The sequence below is a fragment of the Melospiza georgiana genome, unplaced genomic scaffold (genome assembly GCF_028018845.1).
Source record: "Melospiza georgiana isolate bMelGeo1 unplaced genomic scaffold, bMelGeo1.pri scaffold_29, whole genome shotgun sequence".
NCBI classification, from domain to species: Eukaryota; Metazoa; Chordata; class Aves; order Passeriformes; family Passerellidae; genus Melospiza; species Melospiza georgiana.
Genome location: NW_026652215.1, coordinates 8,850,175 through 8,867,753, shown reverse-complemented (window position 1 = coordinate 8,867,753; position 17,579 = coordinate 8,850,175). Strand labels below are relative to the sequence as shown.

Here is a 17,579-nt window from a genome sequence, read left to right as displayed (position 1 = left end):
TACTATACCAAACCTCTTTGGTCAAGCCCTAGGAGAAGTAACACAACTCTTCTCCATTAAACCTGAGATAAAGCTCATCCAATATATAAATTATTTGCTTCTCTCAGGATGGGAAGAAAAAGAAGCTTGGGAATCCACCATAGTGTTGTTAAATTTTCTGGGGCACCAAGGACTTCAGGTATCAAAAGGGAAACTTGAATTTATAGAAAGGGAAGTGAAATATCCAGGACATATGATTTGTCAAGGGAGCTGGGGGCTGAACCCTGAGAGAATTACAGGAATAGTCTCACTCCCACGGCCAAAAACTAAGAAAGAACTCAGAAGGTTTTAGGCCTATTGGGATATTTTAGGCTATGGATTGGAGGATACACGCAGGCCATCCAGTTCTTGTGTGAAAAGTTAATTGGAGAGATTAGGTGGGAAAAAGACAATGAACAAACGTTTGAAGCTGTGAAGCAAAAATTAGTCAGTGCACCAGCCCTGAGTCTTCCTGCCTTAGACAAACCCTTCTCTCTGTGGATATAAAAAAAGAGGTAACACATGAAGTGTTAGCCTAGGACTGAGGAGGATCCAGGAAACCAGAGGCCTATTTATCAAAATTACTAGAGCCTGTCAGCCAGGGGTGGCCAACCTGCATTCAGGTGCAGCAGTGACTTTCCTACTCATAGCAGAAAGCAAAAAATTAACCATTTAATTGAAAATTGAAGATATATGTCCCAGACTCAGTAACGAGTATCCTGAGAAATGGCTCACTGATTCCCAAATGCTAAAGTATGAAGCCATCTTAATAGATAATGTTTTAGAGCTAATCGTCAGTAACCAACTCAACCCTGCCCCGTTTTTGTATGGAGAACCAGATGAGGCACTAATACATTATTGCCTAGAGGTTATAAACTGTCAAACTAGAGTTAGAGAGGATGTAACAGATCAACCACTCCAAAGTGAAAAACAATTGTACATCGATGGATCTTCACAGGTAATAAAGGAGCACAGGGTATTGGGGTACGCTATAGTGCATGAAGGGTTGATAGCCATAGAAAAGATAAAGTTACTTTCCAACTGGTCAGCCCAGGCATTGAGTTGTATGCCCTAAAACAAGCTCTGGATATATTAGCACAGAAAAGGGGAACAATATATACAGACTGAAAATACACTTTTGGAATAGTGCATATATTTGGAAAAAATTGGGAAGAGAGGGGGCTATTAAACTCAAAGGGAAAGGGATTGATTCACAAAAAGTTTCTTTTAGAAGAGTTAGAAACCTTACAATTACCAGAGTAAGTAGCAGTGGTGTATGTTAAAGGACATAAAAAAGGGGCAACTCAGGAGGAGCGAGGGAACAATTAGGCTGATCTAGAGGCTAAAAATGCAATTGAATCAGAGACAAAAACACTAATAATAGTATTAACACCCATGAGAGAAATGCAAAAAGTCCCTGTATTCAGTGGGACAGAAGAGGAAGAACTCCTTAAAAGAGGAGCCAAGAAAGATAAAGAGAAGTGGAGATTAGCAGATGGAAGGCAAATGTTGAATAAACTCCTGGCCAGGAAAATGCTAGAAGGCATACATGGAACAACACTTTCGGGTACATAAGCGCTAAGTGATCAATTTCTAAGGGATTTGGGATGCAAAGGAATTTTCAGAATAGCTAAGCAAGTAACTGGAGGGTGTGTGATATGCCAACAAGTGAATAAGAAAATCATGAGGAAAACACCCAGAAGAGGGTGACAACTAGCCTTAGAGCCCTTCCAAAACATCCAAGTAGACTTTACTGAGCTTCCCCAGGTACAATGGTGGAAATTTTTGCCACTGATAGTAGATCACGTGACTCATTGGGTAGAGGTGGTACCCACTGTGAAAGCCAATGCCAATGTTGTGAGTAAAACACTTCTAGAATCAATCATTCCCTGATATGGGATGGCAAACAGGATTGATTCAGACTGGGGAACTCATTTCATATTAAAGATATTGCAGAAAGTTGTTCAGACCCTGGGAGTAAAATGGGAATTACACACTCCATGGCATCCACAGAGTTCTGGTCAGGTTGAGAGAATGAATCAAACTCTTAAAAGAGTTCTATTTAAGCTAATGATTGAAACCCAAGTGTCATGGATAAAATGTCTCCCTTTGGCCTTATTAAGAATTATTAAGAATTATTAAGAATTAGAACCCAACCCCAGTCAGATCTGGGGGTGTCACCCTATGAAATGATGTTTGGGTTTCCCTTCCGGACCTCACCCCAGAAGGTTGCCACCTATGAGGAAGGGGAAACCAATGCCAAGAAATTTGTTATGTCCATAGCACAAACCTTACAAGGGCTAAGACATAAAGGGGCAATTACTTAATCTACCAGCCTGGATTGCAGAATCCATAATATTAATCCTGGGGACTGGGTGATGATCAAGCCAGAGGGAGATCAGTCTCTAACTCCCGAGTGGGAAGGTCCTTTTCAGGAACTGCTCACCACCGAATCGGCCGTGTAAACTGCAGAGTAGGGATGGATTCATGGCAACAGAGTCAAAGGCCCAGTAGAAGAGCCCAAAGAGTGGACTGTAACATCCAGGCCAGGTGAAACAAGATTGACTCTCAAGCAGAGACTGAAAGACAACCAGAAAAACACCAAGACACCCAAAAAGGTGAGTCAAGCTTCCACCAACCAGCTTGAGAACTCTTCCTGTTTTAATGGATGAGAAATACCAGCATTTGTTGAGGAGAAGTACACAAGGGACTGTAAAAGGTAATGGGACAGCTTCTTTAAGAAAATAAGACAAAAGAAGGGAAGCAAGACTGGGTTGCCCCTTTGTTTGCTACCAAGAAGGCTCCATGCCCCTGCTGTGGGTAACAACCCCGTAGGCATGGTAAGGTAGGGACAAAAGGCCATACCAGACCTCTATAATTCCTCAGTTGTCTTTTAATTCAGCAGGGACTGGAGGGCAGGATTGAGTTGGCCTCTGTACTGACCTCTAAAATACACTGACTATGGATAGCAGCCACATAGGCACGGTGGGTGGGAGTCAAAGCCATACTGGACCTCTGGGATGCCATTTTGTGCATTCCAAATAAATGTGTCTTAGGAAAACCTGAGATTTTTTTCTCCTGTTCCCACTGCCCTTGGCCACATCAACAGATGCTGGTATGACTCATTCAAGAGAGACAGAAATTTTTTTACTTAAATTGTTTGTGCAAAATGACTTCTACAAAAAGAAAAGGAGGTTTGTTATAGATGAGTAATTCTATGGTTGACTCTCACAGTTAAGGGGTGAATATTAAATATATGTTAAGAGAAGTTTAGTAGATGTATAGTTATCCTTCCCCTCCCCCTTGCATTGTTATCACAGGACGGCCTCAGTAGTTGGGGCATTTGGGAGGGTCGGCTTGTTACTATGGCAGCGCCTGACCTCCAATCAAGGTGTAAGACAGTGATCTCCACCACTAGACAGAGAAAAAGGAGTCGATTGACAAGACTTTGGGAGGGGATAGAGGTGTAAAAGACAGAGCATCCATTTTGTAGATGAGCACATGGTGACTGAATTCTTTGCTTCCAGCAGTGTATTCTTTTCTTTATTCAGTCTTCTGTTGTATTTGAAAAGATATGAAAATCAAGACCCTTCTGTTGTATTTTGATAAGGACTTAATAAACCATTGAAAATATTGAAAGTGAAAATCATGTCTCACATGGGGTTGGGGAATCTGAGGCATGGCTGTCCACAATGGACTCCAGTTCCAATGTATAACTCTTCTGACATGGCCAGACCTCCTTAGGAGCAGCACTACATCAATATCAGGAACAGAATGCTGCAATCACCTCTTCTCAAAAGAGAAAAGTAATAAAATACAGTCTTTAAAATAGGATTACATATTTCTTAGAAGCTCATTGAAATATTTCTCCGTAACTGTAAAAGGAAATCTTCCTGATGAACTGCTCCAGACCAGAGGGAAATCAAGGCAGAGCCATGGTTTGTCAGGACTTGCCCGATCCTAATGAGTTCTGAGGTGCATTTGAAGCTGAGCCCTTGAACCTCAGGGCCTGAGAGGAGATTGCACAAACCTTTCCAGGAGTCAAAGTCAGAGGAAAGACCCAAAGTGTCTCAAAGCATGAATTGGTCCCACTGAGGTCCCTCTCCAACACAGGCTCCTCATGGACTCCTTGCAGGAGAGAATTGGAGGCCAGGATGGCACAAAAACCTCTCAGAGATGGAGAGTGGAGAAAGAAAAATCCAAAGTACCTTAAAACCTTGAGTGCCTCAAAGCATTAATGAGCCCCACTGAATGTCAGTACAAAGCTCTCAAGGGACTCATTAAAATAGATAATTGGGGCCATGATTGCACAAACCTCTCACAGAGACTGTATCCGAAGGGCAACACCAAGTACCTTAAAATAACTGAAGTACCTTGAAGCATTAATGAGCCCCACTGAGTGTTGCTACTGACAAAGCCTCTCCAGGGACTTAAGTAGATAATTCGAGGCCATGAGTGCACAAACCTCTCAGAGACTCCAAGGCAAAAGCCAAACCAAAAGTTCTTTGAACAACCTGCAGTACCTGCAGGGAGCATTAAGGCACCCCCAGGGCCATTCCTGGCCAAGGCTCCCCCGGGACTCCTTCCAGCAGAACCTTGAGGCCACTGGGATGTGGGCTAGGGGGGGATGCTGAGGGCAGGACAAGGGGATGACAGTGCCCAGCCTGGCTGGTGCTGTGCAAGGAGGCCCCAGTGCCTCAGGACAAGGTGTCTTCTCCCAGCCCTTGGTGGCACGGACCCATCTGTGCCCCAGGGCACCAAGACTTGGCTTCTCTTTGTCCCCACCTGTCATCACTGCCTCCAGTTCTCTGCTCTGCCTGGGGCCTGGGGAAACTTTCTCTGTCATGTCCCTCACTGGGACCCATTAAAAGTCTAAGAAACTTTGGAGTTGGATTCTGACTTGGAGTTCTGCAGAGGTTTCTTCAGCTCCCTCTCAGGGACTGATGTTCAGGGCCTCAGCACAAAGCCCCAGAGGCTCATTAAAGTCCTTGTGCTGTGTCTGTGCTGCTGAGCTGGGCTGGGCTCCTGGCACAGAGGCAGCTCCTGGTAACCAAGAAGAGCTTCAAAAGCACATTTCTCTTGATGAGCAGCTCTTCTGCCAGCCCAGCAGGGCTGGGGCACTGCCTGCAGCCACCCCTGGCACAGCACAGAGAGCTTCAATCAGTCAGGGCTGGGAAGGTGCTGAGAAGTGCCTGGGGCAGAATCACTGCCAGCCCTTGGCACAGGAACCTCTGGCTGCAGGACAATGCAGCTGCAGCTCCTGGAGCCATTTCCTCAAGCTGGAACATCCCAATGCCTACAGACCCTGTGAGTACATTCTCTGATTGTCTCTTGTGCAGAGCAGCCAGGGGTGCCCAGGGCTGTCCTGCAGAGCAGGGTCCTGCAGCCGAGGGCACTGTGCTGGGGCAGGGACTCTGCTGCCTGCCAGGGAACGCTCTCAGCCAGCCCTGGCAGCTGCTGCCAGCACTGGGGCACAAGATCTGGGTGGGAGGAGAGAGCTGGTAAAGCTTGGAAGTGTTCTCCTTGTGTGCTAAGGATGCTGCATTGTTCAGGGCTGCTCTTAGCATGGCATTTAACTGCAGCACATTTCCAAGTATATTATACAGGGAGCATAGCAAGGCAGGGGCTGCATAAAAGCGAAAATCCTGCTTTTTTAATATACTGCTCTGGGTTGCCTGGATGGAGCCTATAGATTTTCATCTCTCAGTTCAGAATGGAACAACAAAAACATTTTGTCTCAGATCTGAATAAAGCAGGCAGTGACAAATATCTGCACAGGGCCCCTTTGAGGCAGCATCAGTGTTGCTTTTCTAGCATCCTCAGGGTTGCTCTGACATTCCTATCAGAGCCTGCAGAGCCAGAGAATCCCCTGGGCAGTGCCAGAGCTGGGAGGGGTCTTCAGGGCAGAGCTGAGCCCCCAGGGCTGGGCTGGGCTCTGGCAGCACTGGCAGGGCCCAGCCCTGGGCACAGGGAAGCAGCTGCTGGCAGGGACAGCTCCAGGCAGCAGAGCCCTGGGCAGGCAGTGGGGGGAAAGTGCCCCCAAGATGTGCTGGGATATTTTAAGTCCTCTCCAAACCCAACTATTCCTTGATTACTTTTCTTGCAGATCCCCATGCCAAGACAGCTGAAATGTCCAACAGCAGCTCCATCAGCCACTTCCTCCTGCTAGCATTGGCAAACACGTGGCAGCTGCAGCTCCTGCACTTCTGCCTCTTGCTGGGTATCTCCCTGGCTGCCCTCCTGGGCAACGGCCTCATCATCAGTGCTGTAGCCTGCAGCCACCACCTGCACACGCCCATGTTCTTCTTCCTGCTCAACCTGGCCCTCGCTGACCTGGGCTCCATCTGCACCACTGTCCCCAAAGCCATGCACAATTCCCTCTGGGACACCAGGAACATCTCCTACAAAGGATGTGCTACACAGCTCTTTTTCTTTCTCTTCTTTATTGTGGCAGAGTTTTATCTCCTGACCATCATGTGCTATGACCGCTACGTGTCCATCTGCAAACCCCTGCACTACAGGACCCTCCTGGGCAGCAGAGCTTGTGCCCACATGGCAGCAGCTGCCTGGGTCAGTGCCTTTCTCTATTCACTGCTGCACACAGCCAATACATTTTCCCTGCCCCTGTGCCATGGCAACGCCCTGGGCCAGTTCTTCTGTGAAATCCCACAGATCCTCAAGCTCTCCTGCTCAAATTCCTCACTCAGGGAACTGGGGCTGCTTGCAGTTAGTGCCTGCTTGCTATTTGGTTGTTTTGTTTTCATTGTTTTCTCCTATGTGCAGATCTTCAGGGTCGTGCTGAGGATCCCCTCTGAGCAGGGAAGGCACAAAGCCTTTTCCACCTGCCTCCCTCACCTGGCTGTGGTCTCCCTGTTCCTCAGCACTGGTACATTTGCCTACCTGAAGCCCCCCTCCCTCTCCTCCCCATCCCTGGATCTGGCTGTGTCAGTTCTGTACTCAGTGGTGCCTCCAGCCCTGAACCCCCTCATCTACAGCCTGAGGAACCAGGAGCTCAAGGCTGCTGTGAGGAGACTGATGACTGGATGCTTTCAGGAACATTAAACTGCTGGTCAATTTCTGCAAATCACTTGTAATAAAACCAGTTTTTGATACTTCTTGTTGGTTTAATTTTGGAGATTTCTTTCCTTTGTTTTAGTTTTTCCATTCTGTCCACAAAGAAACATCATTGCTTGTGCCATTTCTCATTTTGTTTCTCTCCACCTTCCCTGTGGCCACAGACTGTGTCAATGGGGGACTGCACTCTTGGTGTATTTAAAGGAAGTAAAGGATGTCCCAGCAAAGTTTTCTGCAGAGATGCCCTTTTGTTGCCTTCTCTGGAGCTGCAGCAGCAATGTCTGTGTGCAGAGCTGGGGTCAGATCAGTGCTGGCACATCAGCCCTGCTCCTGCTGGCCACACCATTCCTGAGCCAGGCCAGGAGCCATTTGCCTTCTTGGCCACCTGGTCACACTGCTGGCTCATGTCCAGCCTGCTGTCCATCAGTCCCTGCAGGTCCCTTTCTGCCTGGCTGCTGTTCAGCCACTCCATCCCCAGCCTATAGCACTGGGGCCAAATTGCAGGGCGTGGTACTTGGATTTTTTAAACCTGAAATTGCTGGATTCAGCCCCTCAATCCAGCCTGTCCAGGTCTCTCTGCAAAGCCCTTCTATGCTCCCACAGATCAACACTCACATTCAGCTTGGTGTCATCTGCAAAGATGTCCTAGGTTCCAGGGGGCCCCTCAGTATCACAACGGCCTCTTGGTTACACAAGGCCCTGCACTGTCACACTGTTCTCTGCACTGTCACACTGTTCTCCTTGGGTCCATGAGACCATGCAGAGCAACAATGGTCTCCTTGGTTCCGTGGGGCCCCAAAATGTGACAATGCACTCCTTGGTTCCATGGGGCTTCACATGTTCTTGTTTGTGCTGCAGTTTCACAGTGGCCCCTTGGTTCCATGAGGCCCGGAGTGTCACAATGGCCCCATGGGTACATGAGGTCCCACACTGCACCATGGTCTCTGTAGTTCCACAAGTCCCCTCAGTGTCGCAATGGACTCCTTGTTTCTACGAGGCCACACAGTGTCACAACGTTCTTCCAGATCCCCTGAGGCCCCGTTGTGTCACAGTGACCCCTTGGTGACACAGGATCCTGCACTGTCACAATGTCCCCTTAGTTGCATGAGGCCCCGCAGTGTCAGAATGGCCCCTTGGTTCCACTGGGCCCTGGAGTCTCCCAATGGTCTCCTTGGTGTTCTAGTGTCAAAATGGTGAAACCCCTTGGTTACACAAGGCCCTGCAGTATCACAATGGCCTCTGTGGTTCCACAAGGACCCAGAGTGTCACGGTGCACTGCCTGGTTCCATTTGGCCCCAGAGCACAACAGCGGACCCCTGGTTCTGTGGGGCTGCATGGTGTCACCATGGTCCTCTTAGTTCCATGAGGCCTTGCAGTGTCACAAAGGCCCCAGAGTGTCCCAATTATCACAGAATGACAGAATCAAATAGACTGGAAAAGACCTTTGGGATCATCAAGTCCAACCAATGCCATCCTGGCATAAATATTTCTGATTAAGGCAATTTTGTCCAATTATTACCATAAGAGATAATAAATATTTATATAAATATATCTGCCCATGACCGGAACCCTGTTAATGTCTGAGACATCCTGGGTCTTTGGCAGCCTGGGGACTTCTGGGATGTCACAGTGGAACCCCCGTGAGTCCCTGTGACAGATCAGTGCCTTTGCAGCCCAAGGTGCCCTGGGATGTCACCATGGAATGGCTGAGACTGCCTCTGACCACAGGGCTCTTTACTATCCCCAGAAAGCCCTGGGAGGTCTCCATGGAGCCCCTGTCTATGCCTGTGACATTCCAGCTCTGGAACAGGCTGGAGACTCTTGGACGGTCCCCATGGAATCCCTCTGAGGGCCTGTGACATATATGATCCTAAGCAGGCCACCATCACCAGCCCCTGTTGCTATGGCCAGTTTCCGTGGCAACCATCACCAGCCCCCTGTTGCTATGCTCAGTCCCTTGGCAGCTCCATGGAGACCCCATGCCAGGGATGGTTGCCATGGACACCAGCTCAGGCCTGCAGCCACAGCCCGTTGCCATGGCAACCATTGGCAGCCCCATCCCCAGGCTCATGGGATCCCAGAACCACAGAATTGGCTGAGCTGGGAGGGACCCATCAGGATCCTCCAGTCCAACTGCTGGCCCTGCACAGGACACCCCAACAATGCCAGCCTGGGCCTGGCAGCGCTGTCCAAACGCTGCTGGAGCTCAGAGAGCCCTGGAGCTGGGACCCTTCCCTGGGGAGCCTGGACTGGGCCCCAGCAGCCTCTGGGCAAAAACCTTTTCCTGACATCCAACCGGAGCCTGCCCCGACTCAGCTGCAGCTGTTCCCTCCACTCCTGTCCCTGGGCACCAGAGGGAAGAGGTTCCCACAGCCCCAGACAGGGACCCGTTCCCAAGGCTGTTGCCATGGCCACCAGGGCTGGCACCAGCTGGGATGCTCGGTTTCCAGGCGCCGGGGTTCAGGAATGGGATTCCCCAATTTCCTGCCCCTGCTAAAACTGCACCGCCCTCACTGCCCTCCCGCCTCCCATGGAAAGCACAAAAGGCAAAGGTTCTGGTCTGGGATAAGAAAAATTTATTAGGAACAGGAACAAGATAAGGGACTAACAGATCAGAAACAATATTGATAACAGAAGGGATAAATGAAACATCTTCCTGGGAAAACTAAAACACAACTCACTGGGTCTTCGTGGCCCCAATTTCCCCTGTCTGGAAAGGACACCCTTCTTCTCAGGGAGAGAGAGAGAGAGAGTGTCCCTTTTCTGCACCTGGAAATTCTCTGAGGTGGGAGTGAATGTAATGACACAGCCATGGCAAGACCCTCATGTTTTTCAATGCCACATCATGACACTGGCAGGGACAGGAAAAGGGTCAGGTGTCTTCCCAGCATGGATCATGGAGAACATGGATCACCAGGGCTCTTCCCAATGTGGGTTCTCCCATGGGGGATGAAGCTGGAGTGGTGGATGAAGCTGTTCCTGCATTTGTGGCATTTGCAGGGATCCCTTACTGGTGCCTCCGTTGGTGTCTGGTCAAGTGAGAGCTGCTGGTGAAGCTCTTCCCACACTGGGGACACTCGTAGGGCCTCTCCCCTGTGTGGATGCGTCGGTGGATGATGAGGGTGAAGTTCTGCTTGAAGCCCTTTCCGCACTCAGGGCAGTGGAAAGGCCTCTCATCTGTGTGAATCCGCTGGTGCTGGAGGAGATTGGAGCTGGTCTGAAACCTCTTCCCACATGTGGCGCATTGGTAGGGCCTCTCCCCAGTGTGGATGCGCCGGTGCTTGATGAGGTCGGAGTTGTGCTTGAAGCCCTTCCCACACTCAGGGCAGAGGAAGGGCCTCTCCTCAGTGTGAATCCGCTGGTGCTGGAGGAGACTGGAGCTGCTCTGAAACCTCTTCTGACACTGGGGACACTCGTAGGGCCTCTCCCCAGTGTGGATGCGTTGGTGGGTCACAAGGTTGGATCTGTAGCTGAAGCCCTTCCCACACTCCCCACACTCGTAGGGCCATTCCCTGGTGTGGATCCTCTGGTGCCTGATCAGGTGGGAGCTCCACCTAAAGCTCTTCCCACACTCCAAGCACTTGTGGGGCTTCTCCCCATCATGAAGCTGCTCATGGACCACCAGCTCTGAACTCTGGCTGAAGCTCTGCCCACCTTCCTGGCTCAGGGCGGCTCTTTCTTCTTCACAGCACCCTGGGCTGGGTTTGGAGCCCCTCCTCATGGGGGATGTCTGAGGTTTTTCTTCCCTGTTGGATTCCTATGCGTTAAAATCACTCAAAACGGCCTCTTTCACGAGGTTCTGCCATGCAGATTTTTCCTCCCTGGTCTCCATCCTCAGTTCCTTCCCTGGGGAAGGAAGGACAAGGACAGGATGGGATTCGCCTCCATGCCAGAGGGAAGGGGAAGGAGATTCCCCCAGTGCATCCCCGGCAGGCGTTGGCAGCAGGGTTGTCCTGCAGCCAGGGGCTGTGCTGGGCTGGGAGATAGAGCAGGAGAGAGGGGGAAATAGGAACTGATTTCCTCCTCACCTATCTGGGTGTCCCGGGGATCCTTCCTCTTCCTCACAGCCTCCTTCTCCATCCAATCAAGGTTTGGGAATGGGAAATCCTGTTCTGGGAAGAAAACAAAGGGTGCGCACATTGTCTTTTGTACTGGTTTGAAGGCAAACCTGGGGAGGGTCTAAACCAGAATTACAATTTAAAAGAAAATGAAGATCAAGGCAATGATACAGAAACACTGCCTTAAACTGACAGAGTCAGGATATAACCTGACACCCTGTTGTTCAGGGTGGTGGCAGCAGTCCCAGTAAATGGTGGTGCAGTCCTGTTGGAGAGATGAAGGTGATTCTGTCGAAGCAGTGATCCTGTAGAAGGGTCTGGTCTTCCTCTGGAGGCCCAGTGGTGGTTCTGGAGCTCTTGTCCTCTGGCAATCCAGTAGGCAAGCTGCTCCTGGTGTAGCAAAGTGTCAGCTTATATCCAGGTAGGAATGCTTGGATCCTCCCCCTGGGCGGAGCATCCCACAATGGGATGATGGAATTTTATCAGTCCTGCAGTGACAATCAATGACCCATTCACAGAAGATATCTCCCCTGGAGGGCATTATCAGGGCGGAGTCATGGAAGAGATAAAGAACACTGCCCCACCTGTTTATAACAGTTGATGAAGATGGGGATTGAAAACATGCATTTGGTTACATCTTGCATGGCAACCTGAAGCAGTGGGGTAATCCCTGCTCAGGGGGTGAACACCACCCCCCTTACCCAAACTGGCTCAGCTGTAAAACCCCCACCATGGGAATGCCACGCATACAGGGGACAATGTCACACTTACCCTGCCTCAGGGGAGGTCTCTTTTTCCTGTCATTCCCTTCCTGTCCCCCCTTTTCTATCCCATTTACTTTTCAATAAAATTCATTTTGGGTTTGGTCTCATTATCACCTTAATTGAGGCAGAGGAATCTCTAACACTTTTGGGAGGAATCCCCAACCCAAGGCATTCACAGCTTGTTTTTCCCCAAACAAGGATTTTCCCCAAACCTTCCCACCAAAACATTCTCCCTGTCCCGCTCTGGGTGAGCTCAGTCCCAATCCTGACCCTGATTCTGGTCTCAATCTCACTCCCTGTTTAGACACACTCACAGTTCTGTATTTAATCTCATCCCAGTGCCAGTCTCTCTAGCCCCAGACCCAATCCCAACCCCAGCCCTAAAGCCAATCCCATGTCTAGCCTTAACCCCAATCCCAGCTCTAATCCAAATCTCTGCCCCAACTCCAACCTAGCCCCAATTCCAGCCCCTTCCTAAATCCTCAGCCCCAAACCAAATCCCAGGTTCAACCTTTCTGAGGGTTTGGGGGTGTCTCTGTCCCTCTGACCCCGACAATGTTTGGGTGGGGTCACAGCAGGGCTGAGAGGGACAGAGACCCCCCAGCCTCCCCAGGTGTGAGAAGGTCAGAGAGCCCCCCCAGGCCCGAGCACCCTCAGCGGTGAGAGGGACACAGAGCCCCTGGTCCCCAGCCCTGCACAGGCATTGCCTGAGGCCAGAGGGATGAAGACCCCCTGAGAATCCCCCAGGGTGAGGGGACAGAGACCCCCGAGCATCCCCTGGGCTGAGAGGGACAGAGACTGCCCCGAGCACCCCCTGGAACAGGGGTGAGAGGGAGGGAGATCCCTCCAGGCATTCCCTGGGGTGAGAATGATGGAGACCCCCTGGGAAATAGCCTGGGGTGACAGGGACAGGAAAAACACCCCCAAACCCCTCCCAAGCATCCCCCCGGGCCAGAGGCACAGACACCCCTAAAGCATTTCCTGGGCACTGGACAAAAGTAAACTTGGCAGAAATCAAACTTAACTCTGCATAAATAATTTGGATGTATATTTGAATTTTCCACAAGTCATGTGATGGAAATGCAAACAAATCCCAAATAATAAGAAATGAACCATAGAAGTAATTTTGTGGCAATTCCAAGTTTCATCGGTTTCTGCATAGCTCCAGCTCAACTGCTGGCAGTTTCTGATAAAAGAAAAGTAGAAATTCAGCCTAATACAGATTTTTAAAAGGAAGGGAAAGCTCTCTGTAGCTGTCACAAAAGTGACAGGGATGAAGAGAAAAATGATTCTCACATTTGACAACCCAAGCCTGGGAATTCAGGAGTTATTTGGGAACTGAGCTACTTGAGCTGGGCTTCTTGTGGGACTTTTAGCAGCCTTGTGTTCCTCACCATGGGGTGAATGAACCTTGTCAGTCTCTCAGGTATATTTTCCTCCCTTTCCTCCAGTGATTTTAACAAACTTTTCAAGAAAGGACAAAAAAGTATTTTCTTTACACTGGCCACCTATCACAGCCATTTTCCTCATAAGTTTTCCCATAAGTTGCTCAGAGGAAGCTGCATCCAAGTTTCCAAGAGTTCCTCCAGAAAGAAGCACAACCTCCTCAGAGGAGGGAACCATGCTATTGTCAAAGGCACTTGATGTCAGAGAACAGTGCCCTGAACCCACTGTGCCAAAATAACGTCACAGTCTAGTTAAGAAAATTGTTAGAGAGATTCTTCTGCCCCAGTTAGAGTGCTAACAATACCAAATCCAAGATGAATATTATTGAACAGTAAATGTGACATAGAGAGAGGGATGGAAAGAAAGAGAAAAAGGGGGACAGCAATGGAGTGACAGGGACAGAGCCCTCCCCTGGGGCAGGGCAAGTGTGACATTGTCCCCTGTGTGCCTGGCCTTCTGGGGGTGGGGGTTTTACACCTGAGCCAGTTTGGGTAAGGGGGGTGGTGTTCACCCCCTGAGCAGGGATTACCCCACTGTTTCAGGTTGCCATGCAAGATGTAACCAAATGCATGTTTTCAATCCCCATCTTCATCAACTGCTATAAAATGGCAGGGCAGTGTTCTTTATCTCTTCCATGACTCAGCCCTGATAATGCCCTCCAGGGGAGATATCTCCTGTGAATGGGCCATTGAGTGTCACTGCAGGACTGATAAAATTCCATCATCCCATTGTGGAATGCTCTGCCCCGGGGGAGGAACCAAGCATTTCTACATGGATATAAGCTGAGCCTTGCTACACCAGGCGTAGCTTGCCTACTGGATTGCCAGAGGACAAGAGCTCCATAACCACCACTGGACCTCCAGAGGAAGACCAGACCCTTCTACAGGATCACTGCTTCGACTGAATCACCTTCATCTCTCCAACAGGACTGCACCACCATTTACTGGGACTGCTGCCACCACCCTGACCAACGGGGTGTCAGGTTATATCCCGACTCTGTCAGTTTAAGGCAGTGTTTCTGTATCATTGCCTTGATCTTCATTTTCTTATTAAATTGTAATTCGCGCTTAGACACTCCCCCAGGTTTGCCTTCAAATCAGTACAAAAGACAATGTACTCACCGCTTGTCTTCTTCCCAAACCAGGATTTCCTATTCCCAAAACTTGATTGGATGGGGGAGGAGGCAGTGAAGAACAAGAAGCAGCCCCGGGACACCTAGTCAGGTGAGGAGGAAGTCAGTGCCCCTTTCCCCCTCTCTCCTGCTCCATCTCCCAGCCCAGCATGGCCCCTGGCTGCAGGACAACCCCGCTGCCAACCCCATCCTGCTGGGGATGCACTGGGGGGATCTCCTTCCCCTTCCCTCTGGCATGGAGGCAAATCCCATCCTCTCCTTGTCCTTCCTACTCCAGAGAAGGAGCTGAGAATGGAGACCATGGAGGAAGAATCTCCATGGCAGAACCTCATGGAAAAGGCCATTTTGAGTGACTCCACAGTGCAGAATTCTAATGGGGTGGAAAATCCCCAGAGATTCCACAGGAGGAGGGGCTGCAAACGCAGCCCAGGGTGCTCTGAGGAGGAAAGAACCACCCTGTGCCAGGAAGGTGGAGAGAGCTCCTTCCAGTGCTCGGAGCTGGTGGTCCATGGGCAGTTTCATGATGGGGACAAGCCCTACAAGTGCTTGGAGTGTGGGAAGAGCTTCAGGCAGAGCAGCACCCTGATCAAGCACCAGAGGATCCACACTGGGGAACGGCCCTATGAGTGTTGGAAATGTGGGAAGGGCTTCAATGACAACTCCACCCTCATCAGGCACCAACAGCATCCACGCTGGGGAGAGGCCCTAGGAGTGTCCCCAGTGTCAGAAGAGGTTTCAGAGAAGCTCTAATCTCCTCCAGCACCAGCAGATGTGCACAAATGAGAGGCCATTCTGCTGCCCTGAGTGCGGGTTGGGCTTCAAGCGCAAGTCCAACCTCATCAGGCACAGGTGCATCCATACTGGGGAGAGGCTCTACAAGTGTCCTGAGTGTCAGAAGAGGGGGTTCGCATCAGCTCCGATCTCCTCCGCCACCAGCGCGTTCACACCGGCGAGAGGTCCATCCACTGCCCTGACTGTGGGAAGGGCTTCAAGCACAACTCCAACCTCATCACCCACCGGCGCATCCACACTGGGGAGAGGCCCTATGAGTGTCCCCAGTGTGGGAAGAGCTTCTCAGACCGCTCATTCTTTACCTGACACCAACGGAGGCACCGATAAGGGAAGGCCTGCCAGTGCCCCAATTGCAGGAGGATTTTTGTGCACTGCCCCAACTTCACACATCATTGGAGGACCCCCACTGGTCAGAGCCCTGGTGATCCATTTTTCCTGTGATCTCTGTGGGGAAGACACCAGTCCCTTTTCCTGCCCCTCCCAGTCACATGATGTGGCATTGAAAAACATGAGGGTCTGGCAATGGCCCTGTCATTACATTCACTCCTACCTCAGGTCATTGCCAGGGGCAGGAAAGGGACTCTCTCTCTCCCTGAGGAGAAGGGTGTCCTTTCCAGGAAGGGGAATCTGTGGCCAGGAAGACCCAGTAAGTTGTGTTTTAGTTTTCCCTGTTAACAATTTTATTCATCTCTTCTGTTATCAATATTGTTTCTGTTCCATTTGTTCCTTATCAGCGGGGAGCTGTGCCAGGGAGAGCCTGAGGCACCAAAGGCACCTTGGTGGCAGCAGCTGCTTGCAGACCATGGCCAGAAGCCTCCCTTGGCAGCCCGGCCTGGTGGCCACCACTGCAGAGCTGCTGCCTCAGGGCTCATTCCTGGCTGGGCTCTGAAAAGCCACTTCTGCCCCAGGAGCCTGACTGGGAAGCCATTGGCCCCAGCACCTTGGGGACAAGATATGAATGACAAAACTCTTCATGCCAGCAGAGCCAAGGCAGGGACAGAGGAAAGGGCAGAGCCAGGCCCAGGGGACAGGGCTGCCATGGTGATGGCTGTGAGGCCACTGACCCTGCAGCAGCCTGGCTGCCCTCAGCAGACATTCTGGCCAGAAGCCTTGTGAGGGCACCCAGCACATCAGAGAACACAGAGAACAGGAATTCTGTCCCTGGGGATGAGAAGGTTTCACTGGGTCAGGTTGCACAAAAGTCCTGATCTTGGAGTATTCCTGGGATTGGGCATCTACTTCTCTGGAAATGCACTTACACTTTTGTGCCTTTCTCATAACTGTAAAATATTTCCTCCTTCTTACAAATGTAACTCCACCCTCATTCAGTTTAAAGATATTGACCCTTTTTCTGTCTTGGCAAGATGTGGGAGAAAATAAATTTGACCACTATTTTTCCATTTTCACAGACCTTGGAGAGGACACAAAAATCTCCCCAGATGGGGTTTAGAGGCCTCATCACATAAGCATCAGAAAGAGGCTGAGGGGTGGAGACTGAGGACAGAACAGGAATAGCCTGGGAGGAATGGAAGGGTGGTTCCACAGATGCTGGAGCTTTTTTCATTGAGGATATAAGCATGAGAAGGAAACAATGGCACCAAGGGCAGCTGGGGAGGCCCAGAGTGCACACCAGGAGAAGGGAATTTCCCTGCCAGGGCAGGGCTGTGGTGCAGCATGTCCTCCAGATGGAGCCTGGAGCAGCCCTGGCTCTGTGTGGGCAGGCAGGGGCAGGCAGGAGGCAGAGCTGTCAGCAAAGGAAGGGCCCAGCCAGGTGGGACAGCCGGGGGATGCCGACAGCCTGCAGGGACAGAGGCGCAGGGCAGGGACACCGTGGGACAGCCTGGGCTGCACAGGGCACAGGGATGGGCAGCAGCTGCGAGACAGCCCTGCCAGAGCCAACTTGGGCAGCACTTTGGCCATGGCTGCTGGGCCTGGGCCTGAGGCCACGAGGGGACAAGTGACCCTTGCAGGCCTGGGGCCTCATTGCCTCCTTGTCCCTGCTCAGCAGCCTGGCAGGGGCCGCCCCATGCTCCTGCCCTTGCCATTGCCCATCCCCACATGCCAGTGCCCATCCCGGGAAGAGCCCTGAGCAAGGAGGGAGGGACAGGATCTGCCTGGCCAGGGCCTGGGGCTCAGGCCTTGGCCCTTTGCATTCCTGAAACACATCCAGCTTTGCTCAGCACCAGAGACATCTTTGCCTTGCTTGTCCCCAGCTGCCATCACTTCCTCCAATGTTCTGTTCTGACTGGAAGCTGGCGACACTTTCTCAGTTGTGTCCCTGACAGAAATTTCTTC

At 50.9% G+C, this 17,579-nt stretch overlaps 2 protein-coding genes across 2 annotated transcripts in view; one reads left to right on the top strand and one right to left on the bottom strand.

The window, feature by feature from the left end:
* Positions 1-17,579, bottom strand: part of LOC131096425 (uncharacterized) — a 1,435,131-nt gene that overhangs the window by 926,307 nt on the left and 491,245 nt on the right. The window contains 1 exon segment of the mRNA XM_058044763.1: positions 10,104-10,746. Within this exon segment, the coding sequence (XP_057900746.1) occupies positions 10,104-10,746 (643 nt within the window).
* Positions 6,124-7,080, top strand: LOC131096496 (olfactory receptor 14I1-like). Its single transcript, XM_058044838.1, has one exon. It carries the CDS (start codon positions 6,148-6,150, stop codon positions 7,078-7,080), a length of 933 nt encoding a protein of 310 aa, XP_057900821.1. The 5' UTR covers positions 6,124-6,147.

Excerpts from the sequence above, each read along its gene's own strand:
- LOC131096496 (XM_058044838.1), top strand. The coding sequence starts at position 6,148 with ATGTCCAACAGCAGCTCCATCAGCCACTTCCTCCTGCTAGCATTGGCA.